Genomic DNA, 20,190 nt, shown 5'->3' with positions numbered 1-20,190 from the left:
TCTCTCTTGCATGACACGTTTCTCAGTTATTTCATTCGCCCCTTACTATTTTACAAGGGACCTCCGGGACAAGCTGCAAAAGTGACTCTCTTTTGTTTCGGTGTGTGTGTGTGTGTTTGGGATTATGTATGATGGAAAGCAGTCATCATTACCAGTAGCTACCCTGACACTACATTAATAGTGATGCCATAACAACAACATAAGCACTGCATTTTATAATTTCATCTCCATCTGTTTAGGTCCCTGGCGTCCCACGACTAGCATCCTACACACACACTCACCCTCTTTTCTTTAACCCCTGTTGGAGTAGAGTTTGACCCATGTGTTTTTGCCGGCGCTGCAATATAAAGGGCCGAGAGGGAGAGTGAGCAGAGAGCAGGCAGAGCCTCCTCAACTACAGCACATAGCAGGGAGGTAGAGGGAGGCAGATAGACAATTATGTCATACAGTTCCATGTTCCAACACGGTCAGGACATTGCTAATACCCAGCTATCACAGTGTCCTCATAACGGTTTGTGGAACATTGCTAATACCCAGCTATCACAGTGTCCTCATAACGGTTTGTGGAACATTGCTAATACCCAGCTATCACAGTGTCCTCATAACGGTTTGTGGAACATTGCTAATACCCAGCTATCACAGTGTCCTCATAACGGTTTGTGGAACATTGCTAATACCCAGCTATCACAGTGTCCTCATAACGGTTTGTGGGACATTGCTAATACCCAGCTATCACAGTGTCCTCATAACGGTTTGTGGAACATTGCTAATACCCAGCTATCACAGTGTCCTCATAACGGTTTGTGGAACATTGCTAATACCCAGCTATCACAGTGTCCTCATAACGGTTTGTGGAACATTGCTGTAACGCTGTGGCACCGATTCTTCACAATATATTGGCTACATTTTTGCTTTTCTTAATACAGGATACTGTGCTACAATATTACGGAAAGCAAAAGTGTATTATGTAGGCTTGTGAAGTTGAACCAGTGGTAGGCGCGACCTGTGCACAGTCAAAAGAAAACGCCATGCTTGCTAACTTAGTTAGCTATGTGATTAAATGGAACTGTTATAGACTGGGTGTTATGCTGGTGAATGAGGACCCAAAAGCGACTTAGCGAAAACAGAGTCTTTATTCCAGTATATGACAAAAGTAATAATCCTGGAAAAATCAAGAAGAAAACAAAACAGGAAAAAACTTAAATCCACTCGTAGTAACGAGGACAGACTGGAGACTCGACCACTGACTGCAGGTTGCTTCGGGAAGGCACCGACCGTAGCAGACTAAGACACCTGCTCACACGCAGCATCTGAAGGAGACAAAACACGACAGGGCGAGACAAGGACACAGCACAGCGAACATCATACAAGGATCCGACAAGGACAGAAGCGGAAAACAAGGGGAGAAATAGGGCTCTAATCAGAGGGCAAAATAGGGGACAGGTGTGAAAAGAGTAAATGAGTGAGTTAGGAGAATGAGGAACAGCTGGGAGCAGGAACGGAACGATAGAGAGAAGAGAGAGAGGGAGGGGGAGAGAGAGGGATAGAAAAAAGGAACAAACCTAATAAGACCAGCAGGGGGAAACGAACAGAAGGGAAAGCACAAGGACAAGACAATATATGACAAAACATGACACTGGGGTTTTTTAAATTTATTTTTTACAAGTACTGTACACCGTACTGAGTGAATGAACAAAAACAATCAAGATGATGAATTAGGCTGCTTGAGAAGGTTGGAACAACCTGCCTGCATATTGCTGGAAGTACAATAGACCAACATACAGTGCATTCAGAAAGTATTCTCACCCCTTGACTTTTTCCACATTTTGTTGCGTTACAGCCTGAATTTAAAATGGATGAAATAGAAATTTGGTGTCACTGGCTCTAGACACAATACCCCATAATATCAAAGTGGAAGTATGTGTTTAGACATTTTTAAACATGAATTAAAAATGAAAAGCTGAAATGTCTTGGGTCCATAAATGTTCAACCCCTTTGCTATAACAAGCCTAAATAAGTTCAGGAGTAAAAATGCGCCTAACAAGTCATACTAAGTTGCATGGACTCTACGCTTGCAATAATCATGTTTTAACATGATTCTTAAATGACTACCTCACCTCTTTACCCCACACATACTGTACAATTATCTGTAAGGTCCCTCAGTGAAGCAATGAATTTCGAACAGAGATTCAACCACATAGACAAGGGAGGTTTTCCACTGCCTAGGAAAGGAAGGCACCTATTGGATGGATTGGGTAGAAAGAAGCAGGCATTGAATATCAAATGTTATTTGTCACATGTGCCGAATACAACAGTGAAATGCTTACTTACAAGACTTTAACCAACAATGCAGTTCTAAGAAAAAATAAGTGTTAAGTAAAAAATAAAATAACAAATCATTAAAGAGCAGCAGTAAAATAACAGTATTGAGGCTATATACAGGGGGTACCGGTATAGAGTCAATGTGCGGGGGCACCGGAATATCCCTTTGAGCATGGTGAAGTTATTAATTATACTTTTGATGGTGTATCAATTATACATCCAATCACTACAAAGATACAGCCTTCCTAACTCAGTTGCCGAAGAGGAAGGAATATTCCAAACATGTTTGCAATAAAAAAAGTACAACTGCCAAAAATGTACAACTGCCAAAAGGAATGAACTTCACGTTCTGAATGCAAAGTGTTATGTTTGAGACAAATCCAACACAATCCATCACTGAGTACCACTCTTCATATTTTCAAGTATGGTGGTGGATGCATCGTGTTATGGGTATTCTTGTCATCGGCAAGGACTAGGGAGTTTTTTTAGGATAAAAATAAACGGAATAGAGCTAAGCACAGGTAAAATCCTTGAGGTAAACCTTGTTCAGTCTGTTTTTCATCAGACACTGGGAGACAAATTCACCTTTCAACAGGAAAATAGCCTAAAACTCAAGGCCAAATATACACTGGAGTTGCTTACCAAGATGACATTGAGTTGCCTATAGTTACAGTTTTGACTTAAATCAGAATAGAAATATATGACAAGACTTGCTGTCTTGAAATGATTAACAACCAACTTGACAGAACTTGAAGAATTAAAAATAATAATTGGCAAATATTGTGAAGTCTCGGTGTGCAAAGACTTACCCACAATAACTCACATCGGTAATTGTTGCCAAAGGTGATTCTAATATGTATTGCCTCAGGGGTGTGAATACTTACTGTATGTACAGTTCATTCGTAAAGTATTCAGACCCCTTCACTTTTTCCACATTTTGTTACATTATATCCTTATTCTATTTTTTTTATTTCCCCCTCATCAATCTAGACACAATACCCCATAATGTCAAAGAAAAAAAGTTTACAAAAATAATTTTCTGCAATATATTAAAAATAAAAAACAGAAATACTTTATTTATATAAGTATTCAGACCCTTTGCTATGAGTCTCGAAATTGAGCTCTGAGGCATCCTGTTTCCATTGATCATCTTTGCGATGTTTCTACAACTTGATTGGAGTCCACTTGTGGTACATTCAATTGATTGGACATGATTTGGAAAGGCACACACCTCTCTCTATAAGGTCCCATAGTTGACAGGGCAAGTAAGAGCAAAAACCAAGCCATGAGGTCGAAGGAATAGTCCGTAGAGCTCCGAGACAGAATTTTGTTGAGGCACAGATCTGGGGGGGGTACTAAAAAAAATCTGCAGCTTTGAAAGTCCCCAAGAACACAGTGGCTTCCATCATTCTTAAATGGAGAAGTTTGGAACCACCAAGACTCTTCGTAGAGCTGGCCGCTGGGCCAAACTGAGAAATCGGGGGAGAAGGGCCTTGGTCAGAGAGGTGACCAAGAACCCGATTGTCACTCTGACAGAGGTCCAGAGTTCCTCTGTGGAGATGGGAGAGCTGTCCAGAAGGACAACCATCTCTGCAGCACTCCACCAATCAGGCCTTTATGGTAGAGTGGCCAGACGGAAGCCACTCCTCAGTAAAATGCACATGACAGCCCTCTTGGAGTTTTCAAAAGGCTCCTAAGGCATGAGAAACAAGATTCTCTGGTCTGATGAAACCAAGATTTGACTCTTTGGCCTTTATGCAAAGCGCCAGGTCTGGATGAAACCTGGCACCATCCCTACGGTGAAGCATGGTGGTGGAAGCATCATGCTGTGGGGATGTTTTTCAGCTGCAGGGACTGGGAGACTAGTCAGAATCCAGGGGAAAGATGAATGGAGAAAATTAAAAGAGATCCTTGATGAAAACCTGCTCCGGAGCGCTCAAGTCCTCAGACTGGGGCGAAGGTTCACCTTTCAACAGGACAATGACCCTAAGCACACTGCCAAGACAATGCAGGAATGGTTTCGGGACAAGTCTCTGAATGTCCTTGAGTAGCCCAGCCAGATTCCAAACTTGAACCTGATAGAACATCTCTGGTGAGACCTCAAAATAGCTGTTCAGCGACGCTCCCAATCCAACCTGTGATAGAGGAATTCTAAATTCCTGTATGTTTTATAGCCAAAACCAATTTGCACTCATTTCTAACTCATTAATGAGTTGTAAGTTCATTAATTATGCATGAAGTAGATTGAGACCAGTCTTAAAAGCCAAAGGTAACAGCGTTTATTACAAGAGAGTACTAAACGCATACACATATTTCCACAGGTTATAAACTGAAAATGACATCATCAGTTTCCCACCCTCTCTCCGATTCTCACAAGAGCCCATTGTTTTTAGGTCTGGACTCTCCTTCTACTCCCCCCATAAAACTACATTCCAAACTGTCTAAAATATATACTTTTCTCCACTAATGGAACACCACCCAAACATTTCTTATCTGTCTGAAAAGCTGTAGCATCTCTCCCCCTTAAACCACCCGAGAGGCACAGACAATTCATTCATTCTGCTTACATTTTCAGTAACAGCCAAGAACCAAGAACCCATGCATTTCATATCATAATAGTATCAGAATAAATGGTTTTAATCAGAAATGTATATAAAATTAATCATTTCAACTATAATTTCCTCTATCACCTGACAGAGCTTAAGAGGATCTGCAGGGAAGAATGGGAGAAACTCCCCAAATACATGTGTGTCAAGCTTGTAGCGTCATACCCAAGAAGACTCCAGGCTGTAATTGCTGCCAAAGGTGCTTCAACAAAGTACTGAGTAAAGGGTCTGAATACTTATATATAGATGTGATATTTCAGTCATTATGGGGTATTGTGTGTAGAATGATGAGGGAAAAAAACATTTTAATACATTTTTGAATAAGCCTGTAACAAAATGTGGAAAAAGTCAAGGGGCCTGAATACTTTCCAAATGCACTGTCATTTAGATATTTCTGTATTTTATTTTCAATACATTTGAAAGAAATTCCCCTCAAAATACTAAAATGAATCAGTTTTGAGTTCTGGCTGTAACACAACAAAATGTGGACTAGGTCAAATGGTATGAATACTTTCTGAATGCACTGTAGCTTCTGTGGTAGGTCAAAACTGTGTGCTGGAGAACGTTTTTAGTGTCACGGTTTTCATGGTGTGGTGAAGGAGAGTCGGACCAAACTGCAGCGTGTATATTGCGATCCATGTTTAATCACACAACGTAAACACGAATAAACACAAACACTACAAAACAATAAACGAAACGAAAACCGAAAACAGCCTAGACTTGTGTCAACTAACACAGCACAAGGACATCAAGACACTCAGGACAATCACCCACAATACAACCAAAGAATATGACTGCCTAAATATGGTTCCCAATCAGAGACAACGATAAACACCTGCCTCTGATTGAGAACCACTTCAGACAGCCATAGACTCTCCTAGAGCACCCTACTAAGATACAATCCCACTAAACTACAATCCCACTAAGCTACACACCACATACAAAAACCCATGTCACACCCTGGCCTGACTAAATACATGAAGAAAAACACAAAATACTTCGACCAGGGCGTGACAGTTAGAGTATGGGTGAAATACTCATCGTGGTGCTCATGTGAATTTCATTTATTTTTCGGCTTCAGACCAATGCCTACTTCTCACATAAAACATATTTGTTTTTGTTTTTAATAGGCCATGGTATTTGCACTGATATTGGGGCTAGGCCTACTGTAAATTGCAGTCTGGACATTGACATGCCAAACGTAGTCAGTAAGTAAGTTTAAATTCACTAGGCCTAAAAAGACAGTGTATAATTCTAATCACAATTATAATTAAACAAAACAACTTATTTTAAATAGGCTATCTCTAAATATAGTTACAGTCACTATCATTTCTCCCCGCGGTTGTATAATACGGACAAGCCAACTTCGACTATGGAGGGTTTTACGGACACCCAAACTTTTCACAGGAGCTGGATAGAAATCCAATACAGTATAAAGAGAAAGGGGGAATGTCTACACACCGTTATACTACTCGCAAATGTCATGTTTTCTAAACATCACGGAACCATCTTGCAGATCATATTCGCACATCTCCAGAAATAGCAGACAAAATTGCATTGCATTTGAGCCGTGGACGCTCTCACCGTTAACCCCATGGATGGTGATCATATCATGAACCGCATCTCTCGTTCCGTGAGCATAAGGCAATATGTGAACACGTACAGTAGGCCTAAGGGCTCTTAGGCAGAAGGATGCCTGACTGTTTTGCTGCTCTTGATATTTTCATAAAACATAGGCTACTGATTACGCTACTGTGCGCCTCCGCTGGCAAAATCGATGTCAAAACCAATTGTGGTACTGCTAAGACCAGCTTTCGATGAGTCTTAAGTATCACCAGGAGCGCTGCTTGAAATTGGTACATTGGCACACTTTTTTAGGGTCACGGCTCAAATATTTCCACCCCTCCCACCTCAGCGCAAGCTGATAAAATACAGGTAAATGACCAACTTGTCACGTTCTGACCTTTATTTCCTTTGTTTTGTCATTATTTAGTATGGTCAGGGCGTGAGTTGGGTGGGCAGTCTGTTTGTTTTTCTATGTTTTGGGGTATTTCTATGTTTCGGCCTAGTATGGTTCTCAATCAGAGGCAGGTGTCATTAGTTGTCTCTGATTGAGGATCATACTTAGGTAGCCTGGGTTTCACTGTGTGTTTGTGGGTGATTGTTCCTGTCTCTGCACCAGATAGCACTGTTTAGGTTTTCCGTGTTTATTGTTTTGTAGTGTTCATGTGTACATTTACGTGTTAAAAGAACCATGGACACTTACCACGCCGCATATTGGTCCTCCGATCCTTCTCGCCTCTCTTCTTCGGAAGAAGAGGAGGAAATCCCTGACACAACTCTGCCACCAGGGTTGTAAAATAGAAGAGCGCAGGCTTTTACAAGTCGATATTGCCAACGAGTGTGCGTTTGACACTAGCGACACCCTTAACGTCAGCCAGATATAGAGCCCAAAGAGTTATATACTGGCCTGGGCGACGCTCAAAGCCAGGTTTGCACGCTCAACCAATTGACGGCGCACAACAACAATCTCTAACATGTTTCTTTACTTCCCCAGGTGATCAACCATCAAAAGGACATCACTATCCACACACAAATATCCCCATGAATAAATGTGCTTCTCAGAATCAGTTTCATAGACAATGTCATTCATTATAAGGCATGGCTTTAGATCAAGTGATGAAGGACGTAGGACAGTCAGTCTTCACAAAGCTTGACATTTCCTTTAAAACACTCGTTGATACATGTTGGCTCCTCTTGGTGCCTGCTGGCCATTGCGCCCCCCCCCCCCCCAGCCGAATCACGTGACTGTGTCTGGTCCTCCCAGGCAGATGTATGCCTTCACACATGGAGTAATATTGACACAATAGCTTCCATGGACACAACCAGCCAAACGCGATGGCCACACTTTATGTAATTGTCATTCAATAACAGATTGGTATTGTGTATGTGATCTCATATTGATGATTTTTTTCTCTCGTTGCCATCTGTTATTTTTCTGTGGTCGTTATGGTAATTCTCCTTTTCCCCTGTCCTTTGGTTACAATAAACTTGTTTTCAACATTATACTGCCAACATCTACGAGTTGGGTAGAGTACCCTTGCTGCCCCACTCATCTGGAGATCAAAAAAGCAACATATGCATCCGGAGCTATTTTGGCACTGTTGGGAGTGCGTCCCTTCACAGGGCAGCTGTGGTGTGGTCTCCAAATGAGGACATCCTTTGTGTGGGCAGATCATGAGAAGGCCGACCGAGAGGGATCAGAGGGAAGAGGATGCTGCACTGGTGGTGCGGCCGTTAAGCACAGTAGCCGAGCAAAAGTCCTCCCAACTGGAATATGCAATAGAGATATTTCAATGCATTCTTGTTCTGAGCCTTGAGCAGAAACCGTTATGTGTTTCAGAGGAACGAGACGCCGATGTTTTTAACTGAGCACAAAGTGAATTAACTAACTAGCGTTTCAATCATTCCCCATGAAATGCACACTTATCTCCAATCAGTGAATTACATTAAAGGGGTTTAAAATGCAAATAGAATGTTTTTTTTCCGACTGATCCTATAGACTCTTTATGGTGCCTTGGGGAAACGGTGACAGAGAGTGAATTACAATGTGTGTGTGTGTGTGTGTGTGTGTGTGTGTGTGTGTGTGTGTGTGTGTGTGTGGGGGGGGGGGGTTGATCATGGGTAGGTTAAATCTCCTCTTCGGTCGTCATTGGCTGATGTGTCTCCCTGGCGGTGATTATGATTGCGTAGTTTACAACCCCCAGTGCTCGGGAACACTTGCGTGCACTCAGGCGCAGAGGACAGAGCTGGAGAGAGGTGGAGGGATGGGAAGATAGAGGAAGGAATAAAGCACATATGTTGGGAGAGAGAGAGAAAGAGAGAGAGAGAGAGAGAGAGAGAGAGAGAGCGTGGGGGGTGGCAGAGTGCTGCAGAGAAAGGGAGCAAGTGTATGTCTGTCTGCCTCTCTCCTCTCTGAGTCTGTGATGGTGTGTCATGGCAGGCAGCAACTCAGTGTGCTCTCCTCTCATTCGCTGGCAGAGTCTCTGGGGTTGCGGTTGTTATGCGATTTACGTTGGGCTTACTGGAAAGAATCTGTATCTATTCTGAAAACACCTGAGAGTGTAATGAATGAAATCAACAACAGATGAGTCAAACCTGAAATCCTCCAAACCAAACCGATGAAGACAGACAAAGGAGAGATCCATACCAGATTATTCTATCAGGATGTAAAAGGATGATAAGAGAAGCACATTTTTATCTGTGAGCCCTGACCTCTAAAGTTGGAAGTGGTTTTCTGGGCTGCCAGGGCCGAGCCAGCCCTTTAACCCAATTTGATGTGCACTGATGGGCCAGAGTCAGGAGCAGCTGATCTGCAGCCCAGGCTGTAGCACTCAGGCCTCTTAAAGGTGTACCACTGAATCACAGCTCATGCTTACAAGCTAACAATGGTAGACAAATAGAACATTTTTTTTGTCATTCAATGTGGTTGCTTAGAATCCATTTTATTTACCTGCCAGATTAAGGATATAGGGAAACCATAGCCAACGCCATATCAATCAAATTTACATCAGCTCGTGTCACAAAGTGATGTTCCGATATGGTAAACTGCCAACATGGTAATCACTAATTGTTGCTGGCTATGAACTATTTACAAAATGATTTCAATGGTAAAAATCCAATATTTGTGGCAGTAGATTGTTTATGACCCCATGTTCCATAAGTGATATAAATATGACTTTATTTTCAAGTTATTATAATTCCACTCATCAATGTCTAATCACTCTATCTCCCTTTATCTCTCTGCTCCCCTCCTCATGTTCCCTCTCCCTTACCCTAACCTTCAACCCCCCATTCTACTTCTCTCTCTCAACGTCTTCTTCCTATCCTCCACCTGCCCTCTCCACCTCCCACTACCCTCCCTCTCCATCCTCCAGGAGGGCCAGCAGTTGATCCAGGAGAAGCCCGAGCTGAGCCCGGTGGTGCGGAGGAAGCTGGGGGAGATCCGGGAGTGTTGGCAGGACCTGGAGAGCACCACCCAGGCCAAGGCCCGCCAGCTGTTTGAAGCCAACCGGGCCGATCTGCTGGTGCAGAGCTACGCCAGCCTGGACCATCGGCTGCACCAGCTGGAGGGACAACTGTGCTACGTGGACCAGGGTCAGGACCTGACCAGCGTCAACAAGCAGCTCAAGAAGCTCCAGGTCTCTTCCTCTTCATTATATGATCCAACTACTGTTACAGTTTTTGTTTTTTTTGTGATCAGTTTAGAATAGTTGGGAAATATCGTTGGGTATGGTGTTGCTGTGGTATCTTAGTTAGGTTTAAGCTGTTGAATATCGCAGTGTATCTCTATATATAAAAACCTAGGGTTGTTCTGTGTGAATTACTAATCCTTTATCATCCATTTTCTCTGAATGCCTTGCTGTTTTCTCATCATTTACGTGCCTTAAATGAGCCAGGCTGCCATAGGCTTTTGTTTAACAAGAGCAATTGGCACTCAACGCGTCACCAGTGAGCTTGGCCTGCACTCCAATGTGCTGTCATTGGAGAGTCCGACCATTCCACCCAAAGCATGGCTCTACAATACATAGTGGGTTAAAGTAACTGTCCAGTGTTTCCAGACTTCTATGAAATATATGACCTATAATTAATTACAATATGAGTTAAATAATTGTGTATGTTAAAACGCATATTTTCCGTGTCGGAATAGTGTGGGTGAACCCCAACAACAGAAGGGTGAGGGGCGTATACCGGTCCTAAAAAAATATTCATGCTAGTAGACCACTGATTGGCCAGCTCATCCTCCTCAGGAAATAGCAAGCATTTTATAAACAGTCTGTTTGGGATACAAGCTTGAGGTGGGTTTTTAAAAAGGTGTTTTTAGATACGTTATTTTATTCTTTGGCCACAAATATGAGTATAGGAGGAGTCAAAAACATTATCTGGGTATGAGTTAACAGAATATGAACTGTTAAAAGTGAGATTTTCACTGGACAATTACTTTTAGACCAAATGTAGCCAAATGCTACATGTTAACAAACACTAATGTTGATGCTAGCCAACAACCGATAGAGTAGGAAGAGGTTCATGTTTTTTCCTGTTCAGGATGCTCTACCCCTGTTCAGTCACTACTACTGGATCCATCCCACAGCTTATCATTTCATCATGCGTCTCTCATTCTCCTCTCCAACAGCATGCTGCTGCTAAGGGCTGCTTGCAGTTCCTTTTCAGCCTGCCATTGTGCTTTGTGTACAGTACGCTCCATCACCCAACCTCCATCCAGGGGTACAGTACCCTTTTCACTTCAGTTCATTTCTCTCATGGGTACTCTGATCTTCCTTTCCTTTAATTTCATTTCCTTTAATTTCATTTCCTTTCCTTTGATTTATTTTCCTTTCCTATTTTTTTCTTTCCTTTGAATGTCCTTTCTTTCCTTTCTTTAACCTGTCTCTACCTGTCTTTTCCTTCTTTCTCTCCTAATTTCTTTCTTTATCCCTTTCGTACTATAGTTTTGATCTTTTTTCCATCTTTCTTCCCGCTTCCCTCCATCCACTACCTCATCCTGTCCTGCTGCTCCTCCTGTGATCTATGGTGTGAGCAGAATCGCTGTCTCATCCTTGAAACTCGAACCTTTCGCTTCACATGGAAATGTATGGAAATCTCCACTCGACTGTGCGAAATTGTCCTGCCTGCCAATTCAAGGACCATTTCTGTCAAAGTTAGAAATAATGTTCAATTCCCATGTTTTATTTATTTCTCTAAAGTGGTGATTCAATGCATACGTGTGGGGTAACATTTTGTGTATAAGCCAATCGAGAGTGTGCTTATTCCCGTGCTAGTCTCTGATATGTGTCTCTGAGAGTGTCAAGGGATTCATTTAACCAGATAGAAGGTACCGAGGCAGCCGTCCCGAAGGCACTTTTCCTCCCAATTCCTAAGAAGTCAAATCGTCATGTGAATTCGTATGAGATCGATCGGCCTCATTCTGCCTCCTACTCTAATTCACTTTACCATGGCACTCATACAGCAGCTCTTGGCATCTGGCCCACTTTTCAAATGAGTTATTGACACAACTCCACCTTCCTGGTGATATTAACCTGATGTTTCTGTCCCAAAATGAGTGTCACCGCCTTAGTGAGAATCACCATTCCCCTCTGAATGACCTAACAGCTATATGGCCACTCTGGAGGAGTAATTGCTTTGTAGTCAATTGCGGTAGATCTAACAGCTATCATCCAAACACTTCTCATACATTGTTATGACAGACTGACAGACAGAGCAACTTATCATGTACACCTAGGAAAGCCGTGGATTTCCTAGGTGGCCGACTCCCGAGTTGGATGTTACCAGGATATTTTGGTGAGAGGTGATTGATACAGGGACCGATGTATCCTCTCCATATTCGCCAGGCCTCTCGCTGTCCCGGGGACTTCCTCCCTCTCTTTAGTTCCTAACCTCTCCGTCATCCCTCTCTCCCTCCTCCCTTCACTCACCCCTCCTCAAACGCTTCAATTCCATCCCCCTTTGCTTCCATTCTATCTCCTCTCTCACTCCCTGTCCATTCCCTCGCTCCCCCTCTCCAGACGATGGAGTGTCAGATGGAGGAGTGGTATAAGGAGGTGGGGGAGCTGCAGGTGGCGGCGGCCTCCATCCCCCAGCAGGGCCAGGTCATGGAGACGGTTGGCGAGCGCCAGGCCGCCGTGGAGACGCGCATCGTCCGCCTCATCGAGCCGCTCAAGGAGCGCCGGCGCATCCTTCTGGCCTCCAAGGAGGTTCACCAAGTGGGCCGGGACCTGGAGGACGAGATAGTGAGTGGCCGTCCTGATCCTTCTCCGATTATACCCACACACAGACCACGCACACTTACAGACACTTAGAGACATGTGACTTACAAGTGTCATCGGGTAAAAGTGTTGCTTAAGTTGGTGACTAACCCCCTTTTTTGTTTGTGAAAGGTGTTCTCTTGATAAAAGATGTTATGTAACACTAAACTGATGCAGTGCCATGCTGGTGATTACCATCAAAGTTACCAGTGTTCGCAAGTGCTCCTTTGCTAGTTTCACTTGTGATGTGTTTGCAGCTGTGGGTGCAGGAGCGGCTGCCTGCCGCCACGTCTCAGGAGCACGGCTCCAGTCTCCAGGCTGTGCAGCGCCTCATGAAGAAAAACCAGGTGAGTGGCAGCGAGCTGAGGCTAACCACACCGTTACAGTACATGTCTATCATACTGTAACATATCTAACTGGACATCGTCTTTCTGTCCCGTCCCGTCCCCCCCCAGACTCTGCAGAGGGAGCTGCAGGGCCATCGGGCGAGGGTGGAGGACGTCCTGGAACGAGCTAATGTCATCGCCTCCATCCGCAGCCCCGAGGCTGACTGTGTGCGGGCGGGCTTGGAGCAGCTCAGCGGGCTGTGGGGTCTGCTGTGGGCTGAGACAGAGAGAAGACAGCTGGTGCTAGATGCCATGTACCAGGCTCAGCAGTACTACTTTGACACGGCCGAGGTGGAGGCCTGGCTCAGCGAACAGGAGCTGCACATGATGAACGAGGAAAAGGGCAAGGTAGGCTAGGAGACTAGGAGCCAATCACCAGGCGCTGATGTACTTAATCTGCCCAGTTACCATTTTGAAGTACGAGATGATTGGCTTTTTGGAAGAGGAAAAGGTTGTATCTGCATAGGTGTAATGCAATGTGATTGTGTCCCTCCAGATATCAGCAACTGTATTTGAACACAAGTGGAGGCTGCTGAGGGGAGGACGGCTCATAATAATGGCCGGAACAGAGTAAATGGAGTGGCATCAAACACATGGAAACCATGGAAACCACGTGTTTGATACCATTCCACTGATTCCGCTCCAGCCGTTACCACGAGGCCATCCTCCCCAATTAAGGTGCCACAACGTCCTGTGATGAACATTGCAGGCACTTGAATCGTTAGCATGCCAAGGTTTGTGAGAATGGACTGTAAGTGTGTTGTGGCCTCCCTCTCAGGATGAGCCCAGCACACTGCAGCTACTGAAGAAGCACCTGGTACTGGAGCAGACGATAGAGGACTACGCTGAGACGATAGGCCTTCTCTCCCAGCAGTGCAGACAGCTACTGGAGATGGGACATCCAGACAGGTCAGTGTTGGTGCCCCACAAACCTGTCACCACGCTATTACCAAGGCTTTCGTGGGATCAAAAGTTGGTTATAGCAGCTCTAAAGGGAGTGTGCCATGAACTACCCATTTAATATACTGCCTTAACAGCTCAAAGGAAATCCCCTATATGAGAACCAAGGATCTCAGTTTGTGACTTGATTGAAGAAGATCAAGGGCCTCTCCAGTCTTTGTCTTCTGGGTGCTGAGGAGTAATCCGGTAGTAAATGGCCTGAACGACATAACCCCTGTAGAGAAGGTAGTACAGTACAGTAAAGTTTGCCGGTCATGGACTCCTGTTGCTCTGTTTATGGCAGCAGAGTGAGTCATGGTGACAGCAGGGTCAGCACTGGGTCCGTAATGCTACTCTGTCTCTGGTGTCAGAGCTAACGCTAACGGCTCTGTCATCTTAGCTGTTAGCCGACGCCGGCGTCTCTGCACTAGTAGGGTATGGATGTTTTTAGGGGTTGCCCATGGTTGTCTCATGTTGTTCCGTTTGCTTTGCAAGTCTTCTCCTCACATTTACTCCTCCTGCGAACTCAACACCGTAAAACCAGCTCGTGGTTTTTCATGTCTAAATGTGTTTCACTCCCACACATTCCCCCGCAATTTCACCCTGTGTTTACTACGTGTCTCAAACCCCGTCTCTGGTGTGTGTGTGTGTGTGTGTCTGCGTGCCTACCTGCCCGCGTGTGTATGTATGTGTCTGTCCGTGTTTGTGCGTGTGTCTCAGTGAGCAGATCAGTAAGTGTCAGTCTCAGATGGACCGGCTGTACGTGTCTCTGAAGGACCTGGTGGAGGAGAGGAAGTCTCGTCTGGAGCAGCAGTACTGGCTCTACCAGCTCAACCATGAGGTGGATGAGCTGGAGCAGTGGATCGCTGAGAGGGAGGTGGTGGCCAGCTCGCCAGAACTGGGACAGGACTTTGAACACGTCACGGTCAGTGGGACCACTCTGAGAGCCTGAATGGACTACGGCTTCAACAATATGATAGGGCTGGTGGTCCTCTGTAGCTCAATTGGTAGAGCATGGCACTTGCTATGCCAGGATAGTGGGTTTGATTCCTGGGACCACCCATACATAAATGTATTTGATCATGACTGATAAGTCGCTTTGGATAAAAGTGTCTGCAAAATGGCATATAGTGTTTGTCTAAAACCTGTTGAATGGCTCAAAGAAAGGCATGCAGTACACTGTATTATTGCTTAGTAAGGAAGTAGTATGTATTTCAACGCAATTTGTTTTGATAAGTAGCCTATTACTGCTTTAGCAACAGTGCTTAGCTTGGCTAACTAGATATTGATCATCCCTCTCCTCCTCTCTCCTCCTCCTCTCTCCTCCATTCAGATCCTGCAGGAGAAGTTTACAGAGTTTGCGTCGGAGACGGGCAGTCTGGGTCAGGAGCGTGTGACGGCGGTTAACCAGATGGTGGATGAGCTGATCGACTACGGCCACGCCGAGGCTGCCACTATCGCTGAGTGGAAGGACGGTGTGAACGAGGCCTGGGCCGACCTCCTGGAGCTCATGGAGACCCGGGCACAGATGCTGGCCGCCTCGCACCAGCTCCACAAGTTCTTCACCGACTGCCGCGAGGTAGCGTTTAAACCATAAGAAGTGCTACGGGATATAGGCCTGTGTCGTGTTTTGATGTGTCTCTGATTGTCTGTTATCTCCTTGTGTTGCAGATCTTGGCCCAAATCGATGATAAGCAGCGGAGGCTGCCCGAGGTGCGGGCGCGCCAGGGTGGCACCGCCAACACCAGCACCCTGCAGAGGCTCATGCACAGCTTCGAGCACGACATCCAGCTGCTCGTAACTCAGGTGAGCCCCCCCCACTATCACTTTATTTTATTAGCACATGAGACTAAAAAGGAAGACAGAACAATACAAGAGGTCAATGTGGTAATACTTCACGTGAAGTTTCTCTCGTACCTGTTCAGTAAGTACTTTTCCGCAGTACTTTTAGTTATTCCTATGTCATTTATCAACCGTCCCTGTCTATCTGTGTCCAGGTGAGGCAGCTCCAGGAGAGTGCGGGTCAGCTCCGGACCATCTACGCCGGGCAGAAGGCTGAGGCGATTGCCGGCCGGGAACAGGAAGTGATGCATTGCTGGAAGGAGCTCTTGACGTCCTGTGAGGAGTGCCGAGTGCAGATCACCACGGCAACAGACAAGCTGCGGTTCTTCGGGGTGGTGCGAGACCAGATCATGTGGATGGACAGCATCATCTCTCAGATCGGCACAGGGGACAATCCAAGGTATATGAGTGGACATGGTTACAATTGTATTTTTATGGTTTAGGCCATACACATTTTATGAAAGTGAGGTGAGCAAGAGGGAAAAAAGTAAACCTTTTTTGTTAAAATACTATAGGCCCAGCAATGTTAGTTCAACACCTAGCGACCTAGGATAGGCTGAAAGACGCATAGTTCAGCTATAATCCAAAAGGAAGTTGTGTATCTCTTTCCTGGAAGATTGTATTTTTTAAATGTGAAGGGGGCGTCCGTTAATTTAATGTTTAAGTGTGTACGGCCTTATCTATATTTACAGTTTGTATATCATACTGCTCCATCTCATTCACCTGTCCATCTATCAGATGTGATTGATCTGCAAGTTCAGGGGCCTGTTTTGATTTTGTGGCATTATCGTAATATAAGTAAATAAGGGAATTTATTTACGTTACGAAAATGCCAAATATGGAGAGCTGCACAGACAGATGCAGAGAGAGCACAGACCACACAGAGAGCAACAATTATAATGAACACATTTCAAGCAATGCACTGTAAGCATGTTTTAATATAGCAATAAACAGTGTTATTTTCAAAATGGCTGCCTGGTGGTGTATATGAGGCTGACCTGGCCCTTGTCTTCCGGGGTGTGTAACCCTGTTCTCTTCTCCCTCACTGTCAGCATTCCCCACAGCGATATAACGGGCTCTGGACTCTCTGGTCCTTTCAGGGATGTGTCCTCAGTGGAGGTACTGATGAACTACCACCAGAGCTTGAAGAGCGAGGTGGAGGCGCGCAGTAAGAGTGTGCTGCAGTGCATCGAGATGGGCAAGACGCTGCTGGCCGCGCGCAACCCTGCTGCTGAGGAGGTAACAGCACTGTTGACAGGGTTCTTGCCATAGAACATAGAGGATGGTACTGTAGTTTAGATTACATTTACAGTCACTAGTTTGGATGAAGCTCAATGGAAATGTATTTTTAGATCAAGGAGAAGCTGGATAAGGTGGTGGCCAAGCAGTACGAGCTGTCTGAGAAATGGGACAAACACTGGGAGGTCCTGCAGCACAGTGAGTCCCCCCTGATTTTACTTGAATGTAACTTACTCTAGTACCTGGCACCTCAAGTCTCTGTTTGATATTATCCCAAGCCATTCCATAATTTGGAACCACAGTAAGCTACAACTGAGCAACAGTGTGAGGGATGTGATTCCAATTCTCAGACACTGAGTTCCTCTTTCTCCTCTGCCTCAGTGCTGGAGGTGCACCAGTTTGCCCAGGAAGCGGTGGTGGCCGAGGCCTGGCTCACGGCCCAGGAGCCCTTCATCAATAGCAAGGAGCTGGGTGCCAGTGTGGACGAGGTGGAGCAACTCATCCGCCGCCACGAGGCCTTCCGCAAGGCCGCCGCCACCTGGGAGGAGCGCTTCAGCTCACTACGACGCCTCACCACGGTCCGTCACTATCCCTAGCTTACTAACACTCCCCTTAGCTGATGCCATCTTTCTTCTGGTTGCATACAAGACGTTGTAGAGCACAGCTTGTTTGAATTGATTTGTCAATTGGCTTCATGTTTACGGTATGCTTAATTTTGTTGTGGAGGAGGAGATTCTACTATGAAGTGCTGCTGTTTAGTTAACCTCGATTTGGTTCCAGGTGGAGAAGATGAAAGCAGAGCAAAGTAAGCTCCCTCCCACCCCCCTGCTGGGTCGAAAGGTGTTCCTGGACCCCCAGGAGACGTCCCCTGCCCGGAGCCAGGGCTCCCCACTGATGAGACGGATCATTTACGAGCAGGCCGAGCACAGAGCTGAAAGGCCCTCCCAGGAACCCTTGCCCTCCTCCGTGGCCCGCCGCTTGGGATCCACCGTGGCCAACTACACCCCCATCATGAACGGCTCCAGTGGCTACCGCAGCAGCCTGGAGGCCTGGGCCATGCCCGTGATGGGGGGAGTGGTTGGAGGTGTAGTGGGGGTGGCAGCTGGCCTGGGAACAACCGCCATGGAGGCCAGAGGGGTGGCAGCAGGGTTGGGGACTGCCGCCTCGGAAGCCAGAGGGTTGGCAGTAGAATTGGTCACCCCCGCGGTCGAGGCCAAAGGGATAGCTGCAAGCTTGGTGACTGGTGCAGCCACGGCAGTGGAGGTGAAAGCCTCACAGTACCTCCGGCAGCCTAAGATCAAACACATGGACGACATGGTGACGCCCATGCTGGTGGCCTGTAGGCTGGAGAAGGTGAGAGAGAAGGAGGTGAGAGAGAGGGAGCAGAGAGAGAGGGAGAGAGATATTTTGTTAATAGAGCCAGCGCCGGTGATGCCGGTGATGGCCGAGGTGGTGCTCCAGGAGATGGGGAGGGAGGGGATGGGCAGGGAGAGGTTGAACAGTGAGCCCAGCAGCAGAGACCACCGGGCGGGGAGCAGCCGGTCGGAGCCCCAGCAGAGAGACAGGGACAGAGACAGTAGGGACAGTAGGGACAGTCACAGGGAAGCCAGGCTGGAGCGCCAGCACTCTAGTGAGGTGCTGATGATTCAGGCACGGCGGGATGAGCTGCCCCAGGAGGTGTGGCGGGAACGGGCCGAGCGCAAAGAGAGGAAGCTGGAGAGGCAGACGTCCAGCGAGCAGGAAGGCCACGGACACGAAGGCCGGAGGAAAGACCGCCACCGGACGGAGAGACAAGAGTCCAGTGAACACGACACAGCCAAGGAGCAGTCAGACAGACGTTCTACGTGAGTACTACATTGCTCCTTGGAGTCGTTAAGTGCTGTTATGGTGGGAAAATTACAAACTGTTATGCATATGCACTGAAAAAGTCTTAAACCTGTATTTTTCCACGGCCTATTTCTCTCATTTAAGAAGAAGCTAGTGTTCTTCCACTCTTGTCTTTGTGTAACTTGGTCACGTGGGCGAAGACAAAGGGCCATATATGAGAGTGACCACAGTTTGAGTCCATCCTGTTCTTTTGGGATCTTTCAAGGGCACAGCTGTGTGGAGATATGAAGAGACCAGAAGCTAGCTTGAGCGGCAGCAGTTAGATTGTAACAAAACTGCCGTTATCACGTGTTTGTACACTATGTTCCCATCAAGATCTCACACACCTGCTCTTTGCCACGAAGACAAAGAGGTTGTACTTTCTATAAAAGCGGAGAGCCAACTCTGTTCGTTGGGCTCTTAACTCTGCACTGTTGAGGAGATGCTAACTTCTACAGATTTGCAAATCTTATAATAAAGTTGTTTGAAGAATCTATAGTCTCTCTCCTTTTGGTTAGAATTTCCACGACACTGTTTTCAGAAAGGTGTATCACTTTTTATCTTGGTTGATTACAGGGAGAAAAGGTCAGGCGGCCAGACCTTGTTTGACATAGTGGAGCAGCTAAAAGACAGAGAGGCAGCAACGGTGAGTCTTCTGTTCACCAGGTTTGCCGCCTTTATTACACAGATAGAGTTATCTATACATAAATGCTATTAAAGAGGGTGTTTACCGGCTACACGTTGTATTTACAGTCTGAACTCTGCCCTCTCTCTTCTCTCCTCAGGCCCGAGGGGAGGTCCCTAAAGTGCCGAACGGCGTGCCAGAGAAGTCTTCCGGACGTCCAGACCGGCCGCGAGCACGGGACCGCCCCAAGCCCCGGCGGAGACCCAGGCCCAAGGACCACTCTGCAGGAGAGGCCACCACCCGGCGGTCACGCTCAGCGCCAGAGCCAGGGATGGCCCAGAGTGTGAGCCCCTCAGTCCTCCAGCCGCCCAGCCACACTGCCCACCACGAGGGCTTCCTCTTCCGCAAGCTGGACATCGAGACCATGAGGAAGAGCTCTAACAGGTGGGCATCCAGGTTCATAGCGGGGGAGTATGTTGATATTACAAACAGGCATGATCTTATGAGCATGCTAAGCTAACAAAACAACTGACTTTACCTAC

The 20,190-nt window shown here is 46.2% G+C and overlaps 1 protein-coding gene across 7 annotated transcripts in view; it reads left to right on the top strand.

Moving 5' to 3' along the window:
* The window catches only part of LOC124005511 (spectrin beta chain, non-erythrocytic 1-like), an 80,016-nt gene that overhangs the window by 54,375 nt on the left and 5,451 nt on the right, over nt 1-20,190 (top strand). For 5 of the 7 annotated variants that reach the window (XM_046314853.1, XM_046314855.1, XM_046314851.1 and 2 more), the window contains 15 exons: nt 9,866-10,129; nt 12,512-12,736; nt 13,009-13,098; nt 13,207-13,485; nt 13,916-14,046; nt 14,797-15,001; nt 15,410-15,655; nt 15,748-15,882; nt 16,074-16,318; nt 16,971-17,157; nt 17,271-17,355; nt 17,539-17,735; nt 17,938-19,001; nt 19,600-19,669; nt 19,809-20,092. In XM_046314853.1, the coding sequence (XP_046170809.1) occupies nt 9,866-10,129; nt 12,512-12,736; nt 13,009-13,098; nt 13,207-13,485; nt 13,916-14,046; nt 14,797-15,001; nt 15,410-15,655; nt 15,748-15,882; nt 16,074-16,318; nt 16,971-17,157; nt 17,271-17,355; nt 17,539-17,735; nt 17,938-19,001; nt 19,600-19,669; nt 19,809-20,092 (3,707 nt within the window). The remainder of the gene's footprint in view (nt 1-9,865; nt 10,130-12,511; nt 12,737-13,008; nt 13,099-13,206; nt 13,486-13,915; nt 14,047-14,796; nt 15,002-15,409; nt 15,656-15,747; nt 15,883-16,073; nt 16,319-16,970; nt 17,158-17,270; nt 17,356-17,538; nt 17,736-17,937; nt 19,002-19,599; nt 19,670-19,808; nt 20,093-20,190) is intronic. The other 2 variants (XM_046314856.1, XM_046314858.1) reach the window with 1 other exon arrangement.

This window comes from Oncorhynchus gorbuscha, linkage group LG19 (assembly GCF_021184085.1).
Source record: "Oncorhynchus gorbuscha isolate QuinsamMale2020 ecotype Even-year linkage group LG19, OgorEven_v1.0, whole genome shotgun sequence".
In the NCBI taxonomy this organism is placed as follows: domain Eukaryota; kingdom Metazoa; phylum Chordata; class Actinopteri; order Salmoniformes; family Salmonidae; genus Oncorhynchus; species Oncorhynchus gorbuscha.
The sequence above is the reverse complement of the archived record's forward strand: the minus strand, read 5'-3'. Positions and strand labels throughout refer to the sequence as shown.